This window comes from Podarcis vaucheri (genome assembly GCF_965113315.1).
Source record: "Podarcis vaucheri genome assembly, chromosome: 8".
In the NCBI taxonomy this organism is placed as follows: domain Eukaryota; kingdom Metazoa; phylum Chordata; class Lepidosauria; order Squamata; family Lacertidae; genus Podarcis; species Podarcis vaucheri.
In genome coordinates, this window is record NC_138766.1 from 21059557 (window position 1) to 21078397 (window position 18841).

The 18841-nt window shown below is 42.8% G+C and overlaps 1 protein-coding gene and 1 long non-coding RNA gene across 10 annotated transcripts in view; one reads left to right on the forward strand and one right to left on the reverse strand.

Moving 5' to 3' along the window:
- Positions 1-18841, forward strand: part of LOC309538833 — a 379365-nt gene that overhangs the window by 149855 nt on the left and 210669 nt on the right. The gene's annotated exons all lie outside the window — the stretch shown is intronic.
- Positions 1-18841, reverse strand: part of CDH10 (cadherin 10) — a 408163-nt gene that overhangs the window by 29894 nt on the left and 359428 nt on the right. For all 9 annotated transcript variants that reach the window (XM_082234353.1, XM_082234350.1, XM_082234349.1 and 6 more), the window contains 3 exons: positions 18386-18680; positions 5923-6042; positions 4621-4788 (listed from right to left, as the gene is read on the reverse strand). In XM_082234353.1, the coding sequence (XP_082090479.1) occupies positions 4621-4788; positions 5923-6042; positions 18386-18680 (583 nt within the window). The remainder of the gene's footprint in view (positions 1-4620; positions 4789-5922; positions 6043-18385; positions 18681-18841) is intronic.

Here is an 18841-nt window from a genome sequence, read left to right on the forward strand (position 1 = left end):
GAATACATGCAAATAGTATGTCCCTTGCCACAGGGACCATGTATGATAGCATTGCTGGGATAACCCTGGTCTGTGGCTCCAACTCTTAGATATCTTCCAGATTAGCCATCCCATCTGGAATCGCCACCCTGTGTTCATTCACGTATGGACACAGACACTATTCTTGCAAAATTCTTTATCGACTCTTTTTTGTATTGCATTCCTGTTGTTGTTCTTCTTGTTGTTGTTTTCAGCCCTGACTCGTGGCAATTTTTGTATAATTTAAACAAATTTTTTAAAAAATCCTTCCAGTAGCACCTTAGAGACCAACTAAGTTTGTTATTGGGACGAGCTTTTGTGTGCATGCACACTTCTTCAGATTGGTCTTCAGAAGACGTGTGCATGCACACAAAAGCTCATACCAATAACAAACCTAGTTGTCTCTAAGGTGCTACTGGAAGAATTTTTTTATTTTGTTTTGAATATGGCAGACCAACATGGCTGCCAACCTGTATAATTTAAAATGCAGTTACCACTCCAACCTGTCCAATGTGGACAAGGAAAGCACTGTCAAGTCTTTAAGTTACTTGTTTGTTGGCAGTTCAATGATAAGTAAAGAGCCAAGTCTTCATCAAGAGGAAACAATACAAATATGTAAGACCATTCAATGGCAAACTTTTAAATACATTAGAAAGGAACTTTGTTGAGTGGAACTTACTTGTAGATAACAGTACAGAAAGGATCTTTGTCATAGAGAATTACATTGCGGCATTATACACCATGACAGTGTGTAAACTCTATTCCCTCGTATGGTATTGCAGTGGTGCAGAACCTGCTATTCTGTGGCTTGATCTTGACACTGGAACGGGAAGATCTAGACCTTCCTTTCCTATCAGATGCACCCTTCCTTCTAAAGCTTCTGAACAAGAGTCAAAGTCAATGTTACCATAGTAATCTCAGATTCTTGTATTCCTTTTGACACTTGGGAGCAATAATAACTCAATTTAAACAAGCAAAATCATCCAACTGATAATGGTGAAATAATGGGTACTGCAAAAATCAGCCACCTTTGGTATGTTATCAAAGGGTTGCAGAAGAATATGACGGCACCAAACAAATGGAAAACAAAAGGAAACTGTTTCTTGATACCAAGAGTTTTCAGTCTCTAAAATATGCTTTCTAAGGGGGTGGGGGGAGAGAGAAAGATTCAATATATTACAAAGTGCAAACTCCCTCTGTTTTCCTTGTACTTTTTCAATACAGTCATACCTTGGGTTACAGACACTTCAGGTTGCATTTTTTCAGGTTACGGACCACCGGAACCCGGAAGTACTGGAACGGGTTACTTCCAGGTTTCGATGATTGCACATGAGCAGAAGCGCTAAATCACAACCCGCAAATGTGCAGAAACGCCGCTGCAGGTTACAAACACTGCGAGCTGTGAATGTGCATCCCGCACGGATCACGTTCACAACCCGAGCATCCACTGTTTAGACAATGTTATTCAGGAGGCATTTTTAAGCCTGGTTGTCATTGTTTTCTAAAAAAAAAACCCTTGGTAGCTCAGGAGGCAGGGTTTAAAATACTGAGTAGTACTTTTACTAATGTGCTTTTAGTAACATTTATTTACTTTAATTCAGTATGCATATTCAAAATAAAAAAATTCCTTCCAGTAGCACCTTAAAGACCAACTAAGTTAGTTCTTGGTATGAGCTTTCGTGTGCATGCACACTTCTTCAGATACCAAATGTGCATGCACACGAAAGCTCATACCAAGAACTAACTTAGTTGGTCTTTAAGGTGCTACTGGAAGGAATTTTTTTTATTTTGACTATGGCAGACCAACACGGCTACCTATCTGTAATCAGTATGCATATGTTACACCTCCAACAATATTTTTAAAAGGGATTCTCTTTTCCAGATATTTCACCAAAGAAGGATTGAACAGGCCTTTTGCGGATCAATAAATATGTCAATACAAATATTCCGGGCACCTCTGTTTTATGTTATGGCATGCTAAGACTGAATATCACCTCACACAACTTGCAGCAGATCTTAAAGTTGTTAAAAACAATGACAGAATTTGCATCCATGGGACAGCTGGAGGTGGGGGCTATGCTCCTACTTCTTCCTCTCTCAGGCTAGTCTCTCTCTCTGTGTGTGTAATCTACAAAGTTAATAAGTCAAAAGAATTATTCTAGAGAGTGCAATTCTAACCAAAAGTGACATGTGGATGCTAAGTTCAAATGAGAATATGTGTGTGTGTGCAAGTGTGTCTGTGTAGAGGAGGGAGGTTTGAAATATCCATTGAAGCCTATGTTTGACCATGACATGAACCTCAATATTACCACGGGCCTTTCCTCGCAACTCGAGCCAATGCGTAGTAAAAGCTGCACAGAATTGGGTGGGTGCTCAGCCAGGGCACTGGTGCTTCCAGGGCAGTGCCTTGCACATCGGGGCCCAGATCCGATCGCCTGGGTGGTGCTCAGTAATTTTCAAAAAAAGCATATGGTGAGAAAGATGGCAAGCAAGTTAAGAGAGCGTGAGAGGAGTTCTGTGCAGTTCAGTAGGTCAGATACATGCCTTTATCCTGCTGCGTGTTGTGTGTATGTCTGTAACCTCATTGACTTTAGCACAGTAACCTGATTATTTACTAGGTCGGAAGCACATACAGAAGAATGTGCCTTCTACACCCGTCCCACTGGCTTGGGTGCAGCATCTTCATCCATGCCCCAACTAGCGTTCTGCTGCGATGTCACGATGTGGGGGCCAATTTGGTGCCCCTGCCTACCACAATGGCTTCTCATGCAAAGTCATTGCATGATTAATAAAGGTGCAATTTCCTCCTTTGCATCCAATCACCCTATTCTGGAAAAGTCATTTTTGTCATATCTATTTCTTTAGCATGAAGTCTAGTGAAGAGCTTACAGATTAAAATAAATGTAAAAGTTTGTGTTGTTTAGTCTAATCAGAGGAATTAATCTGCTGAGCATAGGAATTGTGGTGCTCTGTACATTTTCTTCTTTCTTTCTTTCCTCCTCATCCTCCTCTTTCTTCTTCTTCTTCTTTAAAAAAGTTTTTCAACTGTAATCCAGCTTGGTGTTAGAACCACTTTGGCCTAGTAAAAAGGTAAAGGTAACGGACCCCTGACAGTTAAGTCCAGTCACGAACAACTCTGGGGTTGCAGCGCTCATCTCACTTTACTGGCCAAAGGATCCAACGTTTGTCCATAGACTGTTTTTCCGGGTCATGTGGCCAGCATGACTAAGCTGCTTCTGGCGAACCAGAGCAACACACAGAAATGCCGTTTACCTTCCTGCCAGGGTGGTACCAATTTATCTGCTTGTACTTTGACGTGCTTTCAAACTGCTAGGTTGGCAGGAGCTGGGACCGAGCAACGGGAGCTCACCCCGTTGCAGGGATTTGAACCGCCGACCTTCCGATTGGCAAGTCCTAGGCTCAGTGGTTTAGACCACAGCGCCACCCGTGTCCCTTTTGGCCTAGTAATGATGCTCAAATTCAGGAGTCAGAAGTGAACTCTCCCTGCTCAGAAAAACAAGTCATTATTAACCAAGCCCCCAAATTTGGGTTTGGCTTGTAATGACCCATCTTGGTGCCAAAACTCATTGCCATTCTATTGCAATTCTCCACTTTCCATGGCAAAGGACAGGGTTGTAGGAATGATAGGGAGAGCTAGTTTGGTGGGCTTCAGCAGCTTTCAAGACCTCGTCTTTTAAGGTATTGTTGGGTCTGGATAATTCTGAGTCTTCTCAGAAAGAGCCCGTTGCTTCTGGGGAGCTTCTGGGGAAATGGAGTTTCCAATGTCTCTCTGCTTAACAGATTGACAGGGTAAGTTTCTCAAGTTCTTCCATAGCAATTAACTGAATCCAGCAGCAACCAGGCCTTACATATGCAGTTTCTGCAGCCCCCCCCCCCAATACCGACCCATTGGTGGGAAGGGCTTGGGTTCAGCTGCAAGGGCTTGATTTTTCCAAACTTCCTTGGGGAAAGCTCTGAAGTAAGATCCACAAGCTCTTCCTGAGACCAGAAAACATGGGAAAACTTCAACAAATTGCATTGCCATTGCAAAGGAGCTTTTCCACCGGTACTCATGCCTCCATGATTTCAATAGGCTTAAAATGCACATAACTGTGAAGTGGATAGCCTTGTATTTACAAAGTTCCTTAGCTTTTTTAAAAGCAGCTTTTGCCCTCAGGTTAGATGTGTCCTGCTTCAGCATTTAATCAGAGAGTTCATTGTACTCACCCCTTCCTCTCTCTTTTTGTTTTGTTAATTCCATTGATAAAATTATTACTCTCCAGGTCGCAGCAAAGGATGATTCGTTCTTAAAGCTGTGCTTATTTCCCCCTCCCCTTCTCGATTCCCACCTTCACCCCAAATACCAAGAACTATTGTGGGGTTCCTGCAACTGTGTCTGCTGCTGCCCCTCCCCCAAACAAGGATGTCCCCGTTTCATTAATTTTTTGTTTTTAATAACAGTGAATAAATCCGTGTATAAGCCTTGTGTTCGAGTGTGCCCCCCATAATCTAGATTTGCTTTAAATTAAACCAGATGGCAGTCGCCTCACTCTTTTATTCTGATGCTTTTGTAGTACAGAAGGGCTATTAAAGGAAGCTTACTCTGGGGGAATCGAGGCGGATTGTCGTTGACATCAGTCAGGGTGATGTTGACTGTCGTGGTCCCCGATAATCCACCCATCTGGCCTCCCATGTCTTTTGCCTGAATGACAACTTGGTACTGCTCTCGGTTTTCCCTGTTCATGTTTGGTAGAGCTGTCCTGATGATGCCTTGGAAGAAAACAAGCAAGCATTTGTTAACATTGCTGGCATTTACTTTGCACGGCAAGTCACACACACAAACACGCAAATAATGTACCCATTATAACATTGAGAGGGTATATTTTAAAATATCAGGAATAGTTCAGCAAAAGATTGGCCAACACTCTGAGAGATCAAAAGCAAGATGTACAGAAAAATCTATATATTAGTGGGTACAAATCTCTTTGCATGCATTATTATTATTATTATTATTATTATTATTATTATTATTATTATATTGCCCTTTAACCAAAGATCCTAGGGCAGTGTTTAACATTAAGAACATAATTCAAGCAGCATAATTCATGCATTATTATTATTATTATTATTATTATTATTATTATTATTATTTCATTTTATATACTACCCTTTGACCAAAGATCCCAGGGCAGTGTTTAACATTAAGAACATAATTTATGCAGCATAATAATAAAAACATAATCATAAAATAATCATAATAACAGCCCCCACCCTGTGTTTAACCGGCCATAGCTTATTTAATGGCCGATGGCCTGGGTAGAGAGGAATGTTTTTGGCTGGCATGTAAAGACATGAAATGATGCCACCAAGCAATCTCTTTGGAGAGAGTATTTCATTGATGGGGAGCCACCACAGAAAATGCCTGTTCTCATGTTCTCACCCTCCAAACCTTTCAGGGAGGGGGGACATATAAGCTAGAACAGTGGTACCTCGGTTTTCGAACCCAACCACCAATCCAATTTACTAGTTTAGTAGATGCAGATGACATTTTACACAGAAGAGCATTAAAAAAAAACCCCACTCCTTCCTTGCTTATCAATCTGAAGTGGTACAGTCCAGAAATCTACCACCTCTCGCTGTATACTGTATATAAATTAGCTCTTACATTGCATCTCCTATATTTTTCCCACCCCTTTTCTGTTTTCAAAGTAGAAAATTAATACATCCATGATTTATTCAGATTACAGGCATCAAATTTGCATTTTAATACTTCTCACACTTCAGAGTTTCTGAAGTTACCAGAATATGACATGCAGCTATAGGTACTCTGCTTCACTGAGTGACTGGCAAAAAGGCATTTGAGTCCTTCTTGAAATATAGAAAAATAGCAACAGCATCCCTGACCTGTTTCTGGCTCCACAGAGAAATATGGTTGGCCTTGAAGTATGCTATAGATGATTCTGGCACTGTTGCCATAGGAAGGGTCATCCGCATCAGTGGCTGTAACTTGCACAACAGAAGTACCTATTCAAATAAAACATAGTTCTGTCATCTCGGATGCTGAAAGCATTATACACTGCATTCAAAGTAGCCCTATTAACAACTCCAATTTTCCGTTCTGCCTCTGGAATCTCTTGTCATAGAAGCCCACATTTTAAAACAAAGAATCTTGGGTGGAGAGTCAAGGACATCTGGGTACCAATTTATATCATCAGTGCCTCTGCATGATGCCCGGAGGGTCATGGACACTCCAGAAATCTTCAACGCATGGAGGCTAGCAAAGGTCTAAATCAACACAGTTTTGAGCTGCAGGACTCAAGGTTACCCAGATGCCTCTCCCTGCATAAATTAACTCCTGAAACGCCCCCTCCTTGCATGAATTAGTTGAGTGTCACCAATTTCCCTTGTAAATGCTGAACAGAGTTTCAAGGCTGTATTTCATTTCACATTGACAAAAATATATCGTGGTGTGAGCAAAATAAAAATGGGTTCAGACACCACTGGTGGCAGACCATGGGGTCTCAAATTTCAGTGGTGTGCTGTGTAATACCAAATCTACACACACACACACACACACCGGCTTCTCATGATCCATTCTAAATAATAACTGTGGCAACTTCTGCAGTGCCCCTAGTGTGACAGAACCTGCCATGCTCCCCTAAATCCTCAGACAGAAAAGAAGGTTCTTGTTTTCAGCTCTAGGCGGTTTTCCCAGATTATAATATATAGGGGGAACTCAGTCCTGAAGGGGCGTCTCCAACCCTATCATTCAGCCTGGACACTGAGGTCCAGCTCCGAGGGCCTTCTGGAGGTTCCCTCACTGCGAGAAGTGAGGTTACAGGGAACCAGACAGAAGGCCTTCTCAATAGTGGCACCGACCCTGTGGAATGCCCTCCCATCAGATCTCAAGGAAATACACAACTATCTGACTTTTAGAAGACATCTGAAATCTGCCCCTGTTTAGAGAAGTTTTTAACGTTTGATGTTTTATTGTGTTTTAATATTTTGTTGGGAGCCGCCCAGAGTGGATGGGGGAACCCAGCCAGGTGGGCAGGGTATAATTAATTTATTTTTATTTTTATTTTTATTTTTATTTTTATTTTTATTTTTATTTTTATTTTTATTTTTATTTTTATTTTTATTTTTATTTTTATTTTTATTTTTATTTTTATTTTTATTTTTATTTTTATTTTTATTTTTATTTTTACTACTACTACTACTACTACTACTACTATTATGGGACCTCTTTTTCTAGTAAGATAGCACTATTGGTATGTATTTTAGATGTCCCTCTGCCTACAAAACCAGTATGTCACAGAGAATGCCAGGACAGAAGTCTCTCCCTTCCCATGCTAGCTTCCTAGGTGGAGGATTTTTAAAAAATTATTTTGTACATTCAGTCATCTGCAGCCTCACCTGATGTCGGAAGTGGCAAAGGAATGTAAGGATCTGCTTTACCCTTGCATGCTCTCCAGCTATTTGGGACTTCCATTGCTGACTGGAGCTGCAGTTGTAGCACAAAAGATCTAGAACGTATCAGGTTGAGGAAAGCTGACTTACACTGCTCCAGAGGGGTCTCTCTTTTTTAGATCTGCCTATAGATACCCAGGTAGGGACGCGGGTGGCGCTGTTCGAATCCCTGTGATGGGGTAAGCTCCCGTTGCTCAGTCCCTGCTCCTGTCAACCTAGCAGTTCAAAAGCACATCAAAGTGCAAGTAGATAAATAGGTACGGCCCCGGCGGGAAGGTAAACGGCGTTTCCGTGCGCTGCTCTGGTTCGCCAGAAGCGGCTTAGTCATGCTGGCCACATGACCCAGAAGCTGTACGCCGGCTCCCTTGGCCAATAAAGTGAGATGAGTGCCGCAACCCCAGAGTCGTCTGCGACTGGACCTAATGGTCAGGGGTCCCTTTACCCTTTACCTATAGATACCCAGATAGCCATATAGTAAAAGCTATGGTTTTCCCAGTATGTATGGAAGTGAAAGCTGGACCATAAAGAAGGCTGATTGCCGAAGAATTGATGCTTTTGAATTATGGTGATGGAGGAGACTCTTGAGAGTCCCATGGACTGCAAGAAGATCAAACCTCTCCATTCTGAAGGAAATCAGCCCTGAGTGCTCACTGGAAGGACAGATCCTGAAGCTGAGGCTCCAATACTCTGGCCACCTCATGAGAAGAGAAGACTTCATGGAAAAGACCCTGATGTTGGGAAAGATGGAGGGCACAAGGAGAAGGGGACGGCAGAGGACGAGATGGTTGAATAGTGTTCTCAAAGCTACCAGCATGAGTCTGACCAAACTGCGGGAGGCAGTGGAAGACAGAAGTGCCTGGCGTGCTCTGGTCCATGGGGTTACGAAGAGTCAGACACGACTAAATGACTAAACAACAACATAGATACCCAGAACTGAACTTGGGGACCTTTTAGATGCAAAGCATATTCTCCAGCACTGACCTACAGTGATTTCTGCTGAAAGGGCCTTATGCAAGTTAGCTACCTAAGCAAGACCCAAGCCATGATGATTCTGATGGAAAGACATGCCCCTCCTGTTGTTGTTCTTGCTATTCAGCAAGAATTAGCCTTCTAAATTCCAGCTCAAGGCTATCCACTTTTTCTTCATCATTTATACTGTGCCTTGTGAAATCACTGTTTCTTTAAAAGAAAACCTCTTCAGCATCTTCCTTGGAGGTTAATACGAAAGAAAAATGGGGCAGTATCTAAACGTTCCCAAATCCGCCGCTGAACAGTGTATCGTATTTCTTCCCTCTTACAATGACTGTGATTTTGCCTTATGTTGTAGAGTAGACATTTTAACGAGGAGATTGAATTAGTGGCCACAAATGCGAAGTTACCGTGCTAATGCTTGCATGTGTTTCTTTATTTCCCCCTGTGGGATTTGAATGCTGAATGTAGTCTTTTCACGCATTATGTGACAGCAAATCTGGGTTTGCCAAAAGATTTTGCATTCAATAGGGAGCTGCAGCACATTCGGGCTCTCGGCTGAGTATGCCTGTAAGGTAGATGGTTGTTTCAGTCACACGTAAGTTTTGTGGGTATGAATCAGCCCTCAGTCAGTCTCCAAGACTTTATTCTCATTGAAGATAATGAGGCATCCCTTCCTCATTTGTAACCTTGTGTATACTTGCTGAGAACGGTGCAGACATGGATTGATGACCTTTGCTCTTTTTATTGCAATTTGTGCCCATATATGAAATATACTGAAGATCAGGTAACATGCAGTTTCCTTATAAATAGTAGAAAACACTAATGAGATCCATATAGATGCTATTATTTTAAGTACAGTGCTACCTCGGTTTTTTAACGTCTCAGAAGTCGAAAGTTTCAGTTTTCGAATGCCGAAAACCTGGAAGTAGCTGCTTCGGTTTTTGAACACTTTTCAGAAGTCAAACGTTCATGCCACATGAGTTTTCCATAAGTAAATGCTTCTGGAAGTAAATGCTTTGGTTTTCAAATGTTTCAGAAGTCAAACAGTCTTCCGGAACGGATTACGTTCGAAAACCAAGGTACTACTGTATAGATTTAGAATTTGATTCAGGAGGCAAAAATAGTTGTTCCTGGGGATGCAAGGTGGCTACAAAAAACTATAGGCTCGTGCCTCCTCCTTCTCTCTTCCTCTCTTTGTGGGATATGACATCATAAAATCATAGAGATGGAAGGGACCCCTAGCGTCATCTAGTGCAACCCCCTGCAATGCAGGAATCTCAGCTAAAGCATCTATGACAGATGGCCATCCAATATGTGTTTAAAAACCTCCAAGGAAGGAGAGTCCACAACCTCCAGAGGAAGACCGTTCCACTGTCGAACAGCTCTTACTATCAGAAAGTTTTTCCTGTTGCTTAGTCGGAATCTCCTTTTTGTTTTCCTGCTTCCACTCCTCTTCACTGGTTTATCTTTGTGGGTAAAATCAGTGATAGTACCACATCATATCTGACACATGGCAAGGGGAGCAGGGGGAGGAAAAGATGGAGGACTACTACTTTTGATGGCTCTTTTGTGTCTGAGGAAAGGCTGTGACTCAGTTGCAGAGCATGTGTTCTGCATGCAGAAGGTCCCAGTTTAACCCCCTGGCATCTTTGAAATATTGTGTTTTAATGTTGTAACCTGCCTTGGGACCTTCGGGTAAAGGACAGGCAATTAGTTAGCTAACAATATTGTTGGGGCAGGACTTTGGGGCAAATGTCCAGGGTTTCACTCATCACAATACGCTAGGGCTACCATGTTTCAAGCAGTGAAAATCCGGACAGAAAAGTTGTTGAGCTTCTTTAAGTTTTGCCTAAAATTGTTGAACTTTTTGGGCAAAATCGCAAAAGCAAAGACCAGGAAATGGGGGGGGGGGACGGAACTCCCAACATGGGCTGTCATGTGTCCAGGTGTTCCCAGATATTGGACTGATTTCCACCTCCACACTGCTGCCAACTGCACTATTCCCGATATGTCCAGACACATGACAACCCTAAAATATGCAGAAGAACTCCCAAAATAAAGCAGAACACTACACTCTGGGGAAGAAACCTCTGTAAAGCAGGTAAATCTGAAGACTAAAATTACCTAACTGCATTGCCAAGTTCTGCTTATTCATCAGTCAATCTGCAATGGGTATTCAAGGTAGAAGGTATTTATTCCTAAACTTTAGAGTTGGGGTCTTTTGCAAAGAAGTCCTGAAACACTACCACTTGCCTCCAGAACACTTGCACTCTTGTTAGAGGCTCAGGCAAAGCACAGTTTCATTCATTGCCGATAAAATGATGGATAATTAAAGCAGGAGATGGGATTCAGTCTATTGAATTCGATAAGTTTGTAATGAATAATTTGGCCAGCTTTAAAGGCATGGTGGGTTCTTTGCTGTAGCTTCCTTGCATTCCGCTTTGCCGTGCTGAAATGTATGAGCTTCTAATCAGCTGGAAGACTTAATCCGTTCCAATCCATTTGAATACATTAAGGGCCTTTCCCTTCTGTTTCATCTCAACATTTAGCCGGTTTAGAAACCGCACAGCCTTCAAAGGATTCTGAGGTACAATTAAAGCGAGCCCTGACTCACCCTTGCAGCACCACCCGGCTTGTTACTTTTCTGCTTATTATACTGTTACCTTTTTAGAAAAATCGTTTTTATTCCTTGCCTTGCCAGCCAGTTTCTAATCCCTTTCAGTGGCGCACCCAGTGCCCCGTGCTTTGTAGATCAAATCTTTTGAAGAATCAACGAGTCCTTTAGCAATGCATCGGAGGGTATCAGAAGCATTTTGGAAAGCCAAACAAATTGCAAGACACCATTTCCCACTTCTTCCTCTTCGTTTCGTTTTTCTCAGTTCAGGAATAAGCTAAAATATTATTCTGGCTCACCAGGCAGGAATCGCTTAACACTCTTCCTCATATTTGCTGAAAGCAAATTCTACAGCACAATGTAACACTTCTTCTTTAGAAAGCTGAAGTGCACTACTAAGCTATGGAAGGAAGCGGGGGGTCAGAGCTTCCTAACACAGCACCTATTTTGCAAAGACAAGATCCCAGGATTCAGTCTCTGCGATTTATCTCAACATCTGAAGTAACACAGGGGAGAATGGATTGCATCCCAAGAGGCAGCAGTGGTTGGTGGGAAATGGTATTTTAAAACATTCTTCCCTGTGTTAAAAACTCTCTGAAACATCAGCGCAGGTGGGAAAGGGTTGGAACAGCATGTTTCTCTTGCTTTGATAGATTTCTAGATGCAGGAGGTGCATTCAGAACTTGAATCCCTGACTAGCAGGCTGAATTAGTGCAAGCCATATTGTAATTGTCACCTCATTTCCACCTCATTTTTCTCTCTGTGTGTGTGTTTGTGTGTATTTTGCCCAAGCTTAAGTCTTTCGAGCTTCCAGAACCAAATTACATAGGATGACCAGGTATAACGACACAACTAAGTTAGTTCTTGGTATGAGCTTTCGTGTGCATGCACACTTCTTCAGATACACTTCTTCAGATACTCGTATACTCGTTTGCTGCATGCACACGAAAGCTCATACCAAGAACTAACTTAGTTGGTCTTTAAGGTGCTACTGGAAGGATTTTTTTTATTTTGACTATGGCAGACCAACACGGCTACCTATCTGTAACTATAACGACACAGAAACAGATACCTGGACGACACCACCGAAAACTGCAGATTGGGTGAGCGCCAAAACTATTTTTGAATGCTTTTTAAAATCAACGACACCTTGCATGCAGCAAACGAGTATACATTAGATGGCCCTCTTTCTGGTGCAGCTACTACATGCAATAAACTTTCTTTGAAACAAAAATGGAAGAGCATTCGACAACTTGACACTGCCTCCAGACAGCACCACTACAGTGTCAAGAGTCTGCCACTTATTCTTATTTCCCTCCTTATTCTGCAAAATGGAGAGCTCTCAAAAAGATTCTTTCAGGTCATTCTTTAAATGAGATCCCTGTGATAGCCTTCTTAATGCGACAGGAATGACTCCAAGCGTGGTGATCATAGCAGATAGCCACAAATTCAAAGGGGTGGGGTGGGGTGGAAGGAGATGAATGTCCCAGGCCACTCCTGTAAAATGCAGAGTAAGTGTGTTTTAAGTCTGTTTGTTCTGCCTTAAGTGGCAGGGCAGTTTGCTGGGTGGAGAAGGGATGCACTGTGCTTGCATGTCCCCCACTTCAGAGCAGTGCTACAGTTCTGTAATTTTAAATTCTGGACCTAATGCTCCTGTTGGGAGGGGGCAGGGGTGCCAACTTGAATAAAATATTGGGGAGGGGGCATGTAAGCCCCACCCTATATAATTAATCATATGACACGGTGCACAAACACCACTTGAATGGCAATGCTCATTAACTTTGGGGAACACAGACCCCTCAAATATTTTATTGGGGGGGCAAAGCCTCCTTGGCCCCTAGGAGTTGGCTCCTATGCAAGAGGGGTGATGTTCTCCTTAGATTGCAATGTGCATTACTTGTTCTCTGGTCCATAGATCAATATTGAAATATAATTGGAATTATTGTTTTTCAAATGAAATGCGATAGGTACATCAAATGAAACAAGAATTTTAAAGGGAGGCTAAAAGGGACGTGGGTGGCACCGTGGGTTAAACCACAGAGCCTAGGACTTGCCGATCAGAAGGTCGGTGGTTCGAATCCCCACAATGGGGTGAGTTCCCATTGCTCGGTCCCAGCTCCTGCCAAGCTAGCAGTTTGAAAGCATGTCAAAGTGCAAGTAGATAAATAGGTACCGCTCCAGCAGGAAGGTAAACGGCATTTCCGTGCACTGCACTGGTTCGACAGAAGCAGCTTAGTCATGCTGGCCACATGACCCAGAAGCTGTACGCCGGCTCCCTCTGCCAATAAAGCGAGATGAGCGCCGCAACCCCAGAGTCGGTCACAACTGGACCTAATGGTCAGGGGTCCCTTTACCTTTTAAAAGGCATTTTAGAAATGGACAGTAGGGAAAAACACGACTGGGTACATCGTACCTCCCGAGTGCCCTGGGAAAAATGGGACAGCCCGTTTTTGTGTGTGCGATCATAGTGGCCATTTTGGGTGGCTTAACCTCATTCTCTTGCCTCAGAAAAGTGCTTTCTAGGGGCGAGAGTGAAGCACGGCTCCCAGAAGACAAACATCCTAGTTTGGGGCTTGAAAAAGTAGACATTATGGGTACAGGTCCTACATCTGAGTGGGCAAAGAACAACAGGTTATTAATGCCTGAATCTCTCTTTGTAGTTGGCCTTGCCATTTTAATTGTTTCATTTGAAGGCACACTAACTGCGGAAAGTGCTGCCCCTACTATTGTGCAGGTTGAGGAAGGGCGCTTTAGGCAGCAGATTTTGGCCTAACGTCAAAGAGGTGAATATTATCATTTATTTAGCATACTACTTGACTTTTATTGCCATGGAGTGGGGCATTTTGAGTACGGTTCACCCCACCCCCACATGCACCAAAGCATACTGAGCTGTCTCTGAAAAGTGGTTTCACAGTTGCCAGTTTCCTTCCCCTGTAACTGGGCTGAATTCTTTTTGGAGAGGAAATATACAGTAAGCCCCATATATATTGCATAAGCCAGAGGTTTTCGACCTTTCTGAGCCCACGGCTCCCTTGACTAATTACCTTCTTTCTGTGGCACCCCTGTGGGGCTCGGGAGCCCAGTTATGTCACCCTTTACCTGCAGAGCCGGCAGCCCCTCACCCTTTTTTGAACACCCTCCCTTGTGGAGTGTTCCCTTGGCCTCCTCTCCTCCCCCATCTCTCTTGGGAGTCCTCTGGGCAGCCAAGGCTGCCACCCCTGGTCTCTGAACTGCCCCCCACCCCAAAGAGGTGCCTCCTCACAGTGCCCCACAGGAGCCTGGGAAAAGGATGTCCCCATTCCCCTGGGGAGCTTGTAGCCAGGGCTGCTGCAAAAAACAGCTGTGCAAGCCTTTGGGAGGCAGAGATGCAAGAGGGCATCAGAGGAGGGAGGAAAGTTAAGAGGAACAGAGGCACCCCTGACCATCATTCAAGGTACCCTAGGGTGCCACAGCACACTGATTGAAAACCACTGGCATAACGCCATTAATACCCTGATCTGAAATCATGTTCAATGCATAAGGGGATTGATAATATGTTTTGCTGTGGATTTTTGCTGTGGATTGTTTCTTGATTGTGTGGCGGAGTTATAATATTCAAAGACCACTCGGGCAAATGAAGGAAGTATGATGGGTGCTCAGTTGAGAATAATTATTTTGGCTTTGGAAACAGGAAGAGAGGACATATACTAATGATGGAGTGAACGAAAAAGCCCGAGGACCAAAAGTATGCGGTAGCTGCTATAAATAGTTGGTTGGACTTCTGAAGAGAAAGACAAAAGGAACGCTAGCTGGAAATGATGGCAGGATAACGGCTGCAAACTGCCTGTGAACCCAGAGGGAGGTCACACCTGTGTGAAGTTTGCATTGATATCCCTGAGGTAGGAGGGTAGAAGAGATTAGAGGGCCGAGGGACCAATGAGGAAGGAAGACAGCAATCAGCAATGCTGAGAAATGTAGGTGGGGTAATTCATAGGATGAGCTGCTAAAGCCCAAAGATCCAAACGTAGGAAAAAGGTGGGCCGAGAAATTAAAGACAGAGAATAAGTAGGTTAGGAGAGATGAATAGAAGGGACACAGTGAAAGAACAGCGAAGGATAAAAATCCTAAAGAGTTTTCAAAGCCGCAAAGTCTTTCATTGGCCTTAGCAAGTCAACAGAAAAGCCGTGGTGAAGATAACTCACCCAGAGATAATAAAAGAACGGGGGCGTTGTGTTGCAGCCAAGGAAGAAAAATTATATCCAATATATATTTCTCTACAAGTTGCTGCCGTGTGAGAGACAAATGGCACAGTGGAGGGGGCTCCTCAAACCAGGGCTTAGACTAGAGCCTCTAGATCTTTTAATCCAGCCCTGAGACTCCCGGGATAATCACCGATTGTTTCATAGACAGTGGATTAATATTTAGGACATAAGTACTACTTGTTGAGTGATGAGACACAGAGAGAGAGAGTTAAACAGCTGGTGTGGCAGGATCTTGTTAAGAATGCAACCGTAATGTGATGTGTTCCAAATGTAACGTGTTCCAAAACAACTGTGCCGTGCTATACGGGACTCTCCAGAAACGTAAGGACACACAACCTGCATCCCATTTTAGTGCATAGAAATAAAATGAGACTTGTGAACTAGGGAGAATGGAGGAGAAATTCAATTTGTTTGGATTTTAATGAGAAACTACCTAATTTGCACTTGTCAGATCAACACGTAAACCAAAACACAGCTGTCTCTTGAAATTCGCACTTCTCTGAATTTTGGGGTGTAGTTCTACAACTAAACAGTGAGTACCAAAATGCATATACTTGGGGTAAGTGTGCATAGAAATGCATTATATTAGGGAAAATTGAATGCAAAAGTAAAAACTGCATAAAGAAATATGCACCAAAATGCTGACAAGTTATGAGAATTTTAAAGCAACAAATCCCAAATTGCTGCAGAAATGTGGAGAACTGTATTGAAGACTGGAAAAGTGAGAAGCTGCGAGAAAGCAAAATTGAGGTTGTTCATACCTAATTATGACCCTTCCTCACACTGCTATTTATCTGGCAGACTCCTGAAATATTGGGATGCCAAGTTTGTGGCACATCATGAATTATTTGTTTTTAATTGGCCCGTTCAGAATTTTTGAGGGGTGACACCAAACAGCATTGTGGCTGCCTGATGCTACATGTGACAAGCTATTCATGGGAAGCACTCAGCCATGTACAGATAGTTCAACTGGTAAAGCATGAGACCCCTGAATTTTAGGGTCATGGGTTTGAGTCCCACAATGGGCAAAGGATTCCTGCACTTGCAGGAGATTGGACGAGATGATTCTTGTGGCCTCTTCCAACTCTAGAATTTGATGATCCTATGTCAAACAGATCCACTGATTTACTTGTAAACACAGTTTCCATTCTACAGGCACAGATTCATGATCTAGTATGCTTCTGAGAAACGCCATTAGTTCAAAACCAAGTAAAACAAATACAAAAAATGAATGAAGTTTACTTATTGTTGGTAGCTGCCCTGAGCCTGGCTTCGGCTGGGGAGGCTGGCATATAAATTATTATTATTATTATTATTATTATTATTATTATTATTAATACAACAACTAATGGTGTAACAGTGCAAAACCATGAAAGCTCATTCAGAAGCAAGTCCCAGTTGGTTCAGTAGGGTTTACTCTCTACTAACCAAGCTTGGGACTGTAGGCTAAGAAATCTAGTTTCCATACAAATTGCAAAATGAAATTGAATCTCCTTCCATGGAGCACACTCAATGTATATGAGAATCAGATTGAATGACTTGCCACCAGATTTGCTCTGTGACACAGATGTGCACCTGCAGCTATTCTCTGTGCATGGCTCCTAGTCCAGAATGGAAATCTGCACATCAAAGCTTGCTTCCACACATAGACCTGCTTTGCTGGGCCAGTGTGCACTAATTTGCCATTTGTGTCTTGGTGACGGAGGTCTATTGAATTAATGAGCATCCCGTCCTGCGTTCTGGGATGGCTAAAAGTGCCCAGCTTGGATTTTACACCAGATAGCTAAGAACATTTTCTGTTAGGGAACTCTGAGTGAACAACTCATGCTTTTATATGCTTGGGATGTAATTGGTTGCGACATTTGCAAATGGGGGATGAATATTCCTTCTGGTCAAATAATGTTTTAGAATCTTTGTTTTATGGCTTCCAATGGGTTGGTGCACTTTCTTCTCTACACATGCTATGGACATATCAGTGAAATGTATCTGAAGCCTGATCCAGGAGTTTATGCTAGATTACCTTCCAGTTCTGTAATACTGTGACAATAAAAGTTATATCCTAGTACTCTGGTACGTGCATTTATTCATTAGTAACCACTGTGGAGTGATGGATTCTCACTAAGTTTTAATCACAGCCGTTCTGCCAACTAGCAGTTTAGTCTCAAATTACCGTATTTTTTGCTCTATAACACTCACTTTTTCCCTCCTAAAAAGTAAGGGGAAATGTGTGTGTGTCTTATGGAGCGAATGCAGGCTGCGCAGCTATCCCAGAAGCCAGAACAGCAAGAGGGATCGCTGCTTTCACTGTGCTGTTCTGGCTTCTGAGATTCAGAATTTTTTTTTCTTGTTTTCCTCCTCCAAAAACTAGGTGTGTCTTGTGGTCTGGTGCGTCTTAAAGAGCAAAAAATATGGTATCCTCTGTTCCTTCACTTTTTATGGAGAATATAGATCACTGGGATACAAGTAATAGGCAGGGATCCATAATGGATATAAAATGCATCACAGCAGCAGCACTACTACCATAAGGATATGAAGTGTGTCCCCAAATACATGTTTGGGTTAAAAGTGGATCCCAGATCCAAAAACATTGAAAACTATGGATGTAGATCTGTGGTTCCCAATGTGGGGCACATGCCCCACAGGGGGGCAATTTGATTTTTAAGGGAGGGCAATTTGATTTTTAAGGGAGGGCGATTTGATTTTTAAGGGGGTTAATTTGAGAATGAGTTATTAACAGTGAATGGCCTTTTAGGCTTCCTCCACGTGAATAGGAGTCCATGAATAATAAGAATTATATGTCATGGGGGGCATCAGGATTTTAGAGACGCTTAGGTGGGGCATGGCCCCCAAAAAAGGTTGGGAACCACTGATCTAGATAATGCAGTTCCTCATTCCATTCCATTCCATTCCATTCCACTGTTTTTCCTTAAAAAGAAAAGAAAAGACCTAATTTATGGCATCTCCCCTGAAAAACGCAATTCCCACCCTGGCTGCCTGAATTTACAAGAACAGGACATATGTGGCATCTCACCTTTGCAGACATTTATTTCCATTTGAATGTAACACTCACCAACAACTGACATTTCAGGAACACTTGCGGTGTAAACTTCTTCAGGAAACGTTGGTTCGTTGTCATTGATGTCATGGATTTTGATGACAAACTCTGATTCAGGCTCCACCGGCCTGAGTGTTCTCCTGTTAATAGCCTGGGCACGTAGGGTGTAGTAAGCTTTCTCTTCCCTGTCAATTCTTCGTGTGGCATGAATGTCACCTGTTCGCTCATCAATAACAAAAAGAGTGCCAGCTCCATCTCCTGACAAAATGTACTTGAGGGACCCATCTCCTTTGTCTTGGTCAGAGTGAAGCTAGGGTTGGGTGGTGGGAGGAGAGAGAGAGGGGGGGTGTTTAATAAAATGGGTCCACTTCTTCAGAAGACAGCGAGTCACACAGGGTGCTTCAAACAAAATATGCATTGACAAAGCCAAGTCCCTTTCAATTTATGCTGACTCAATACATCACCAAGTGT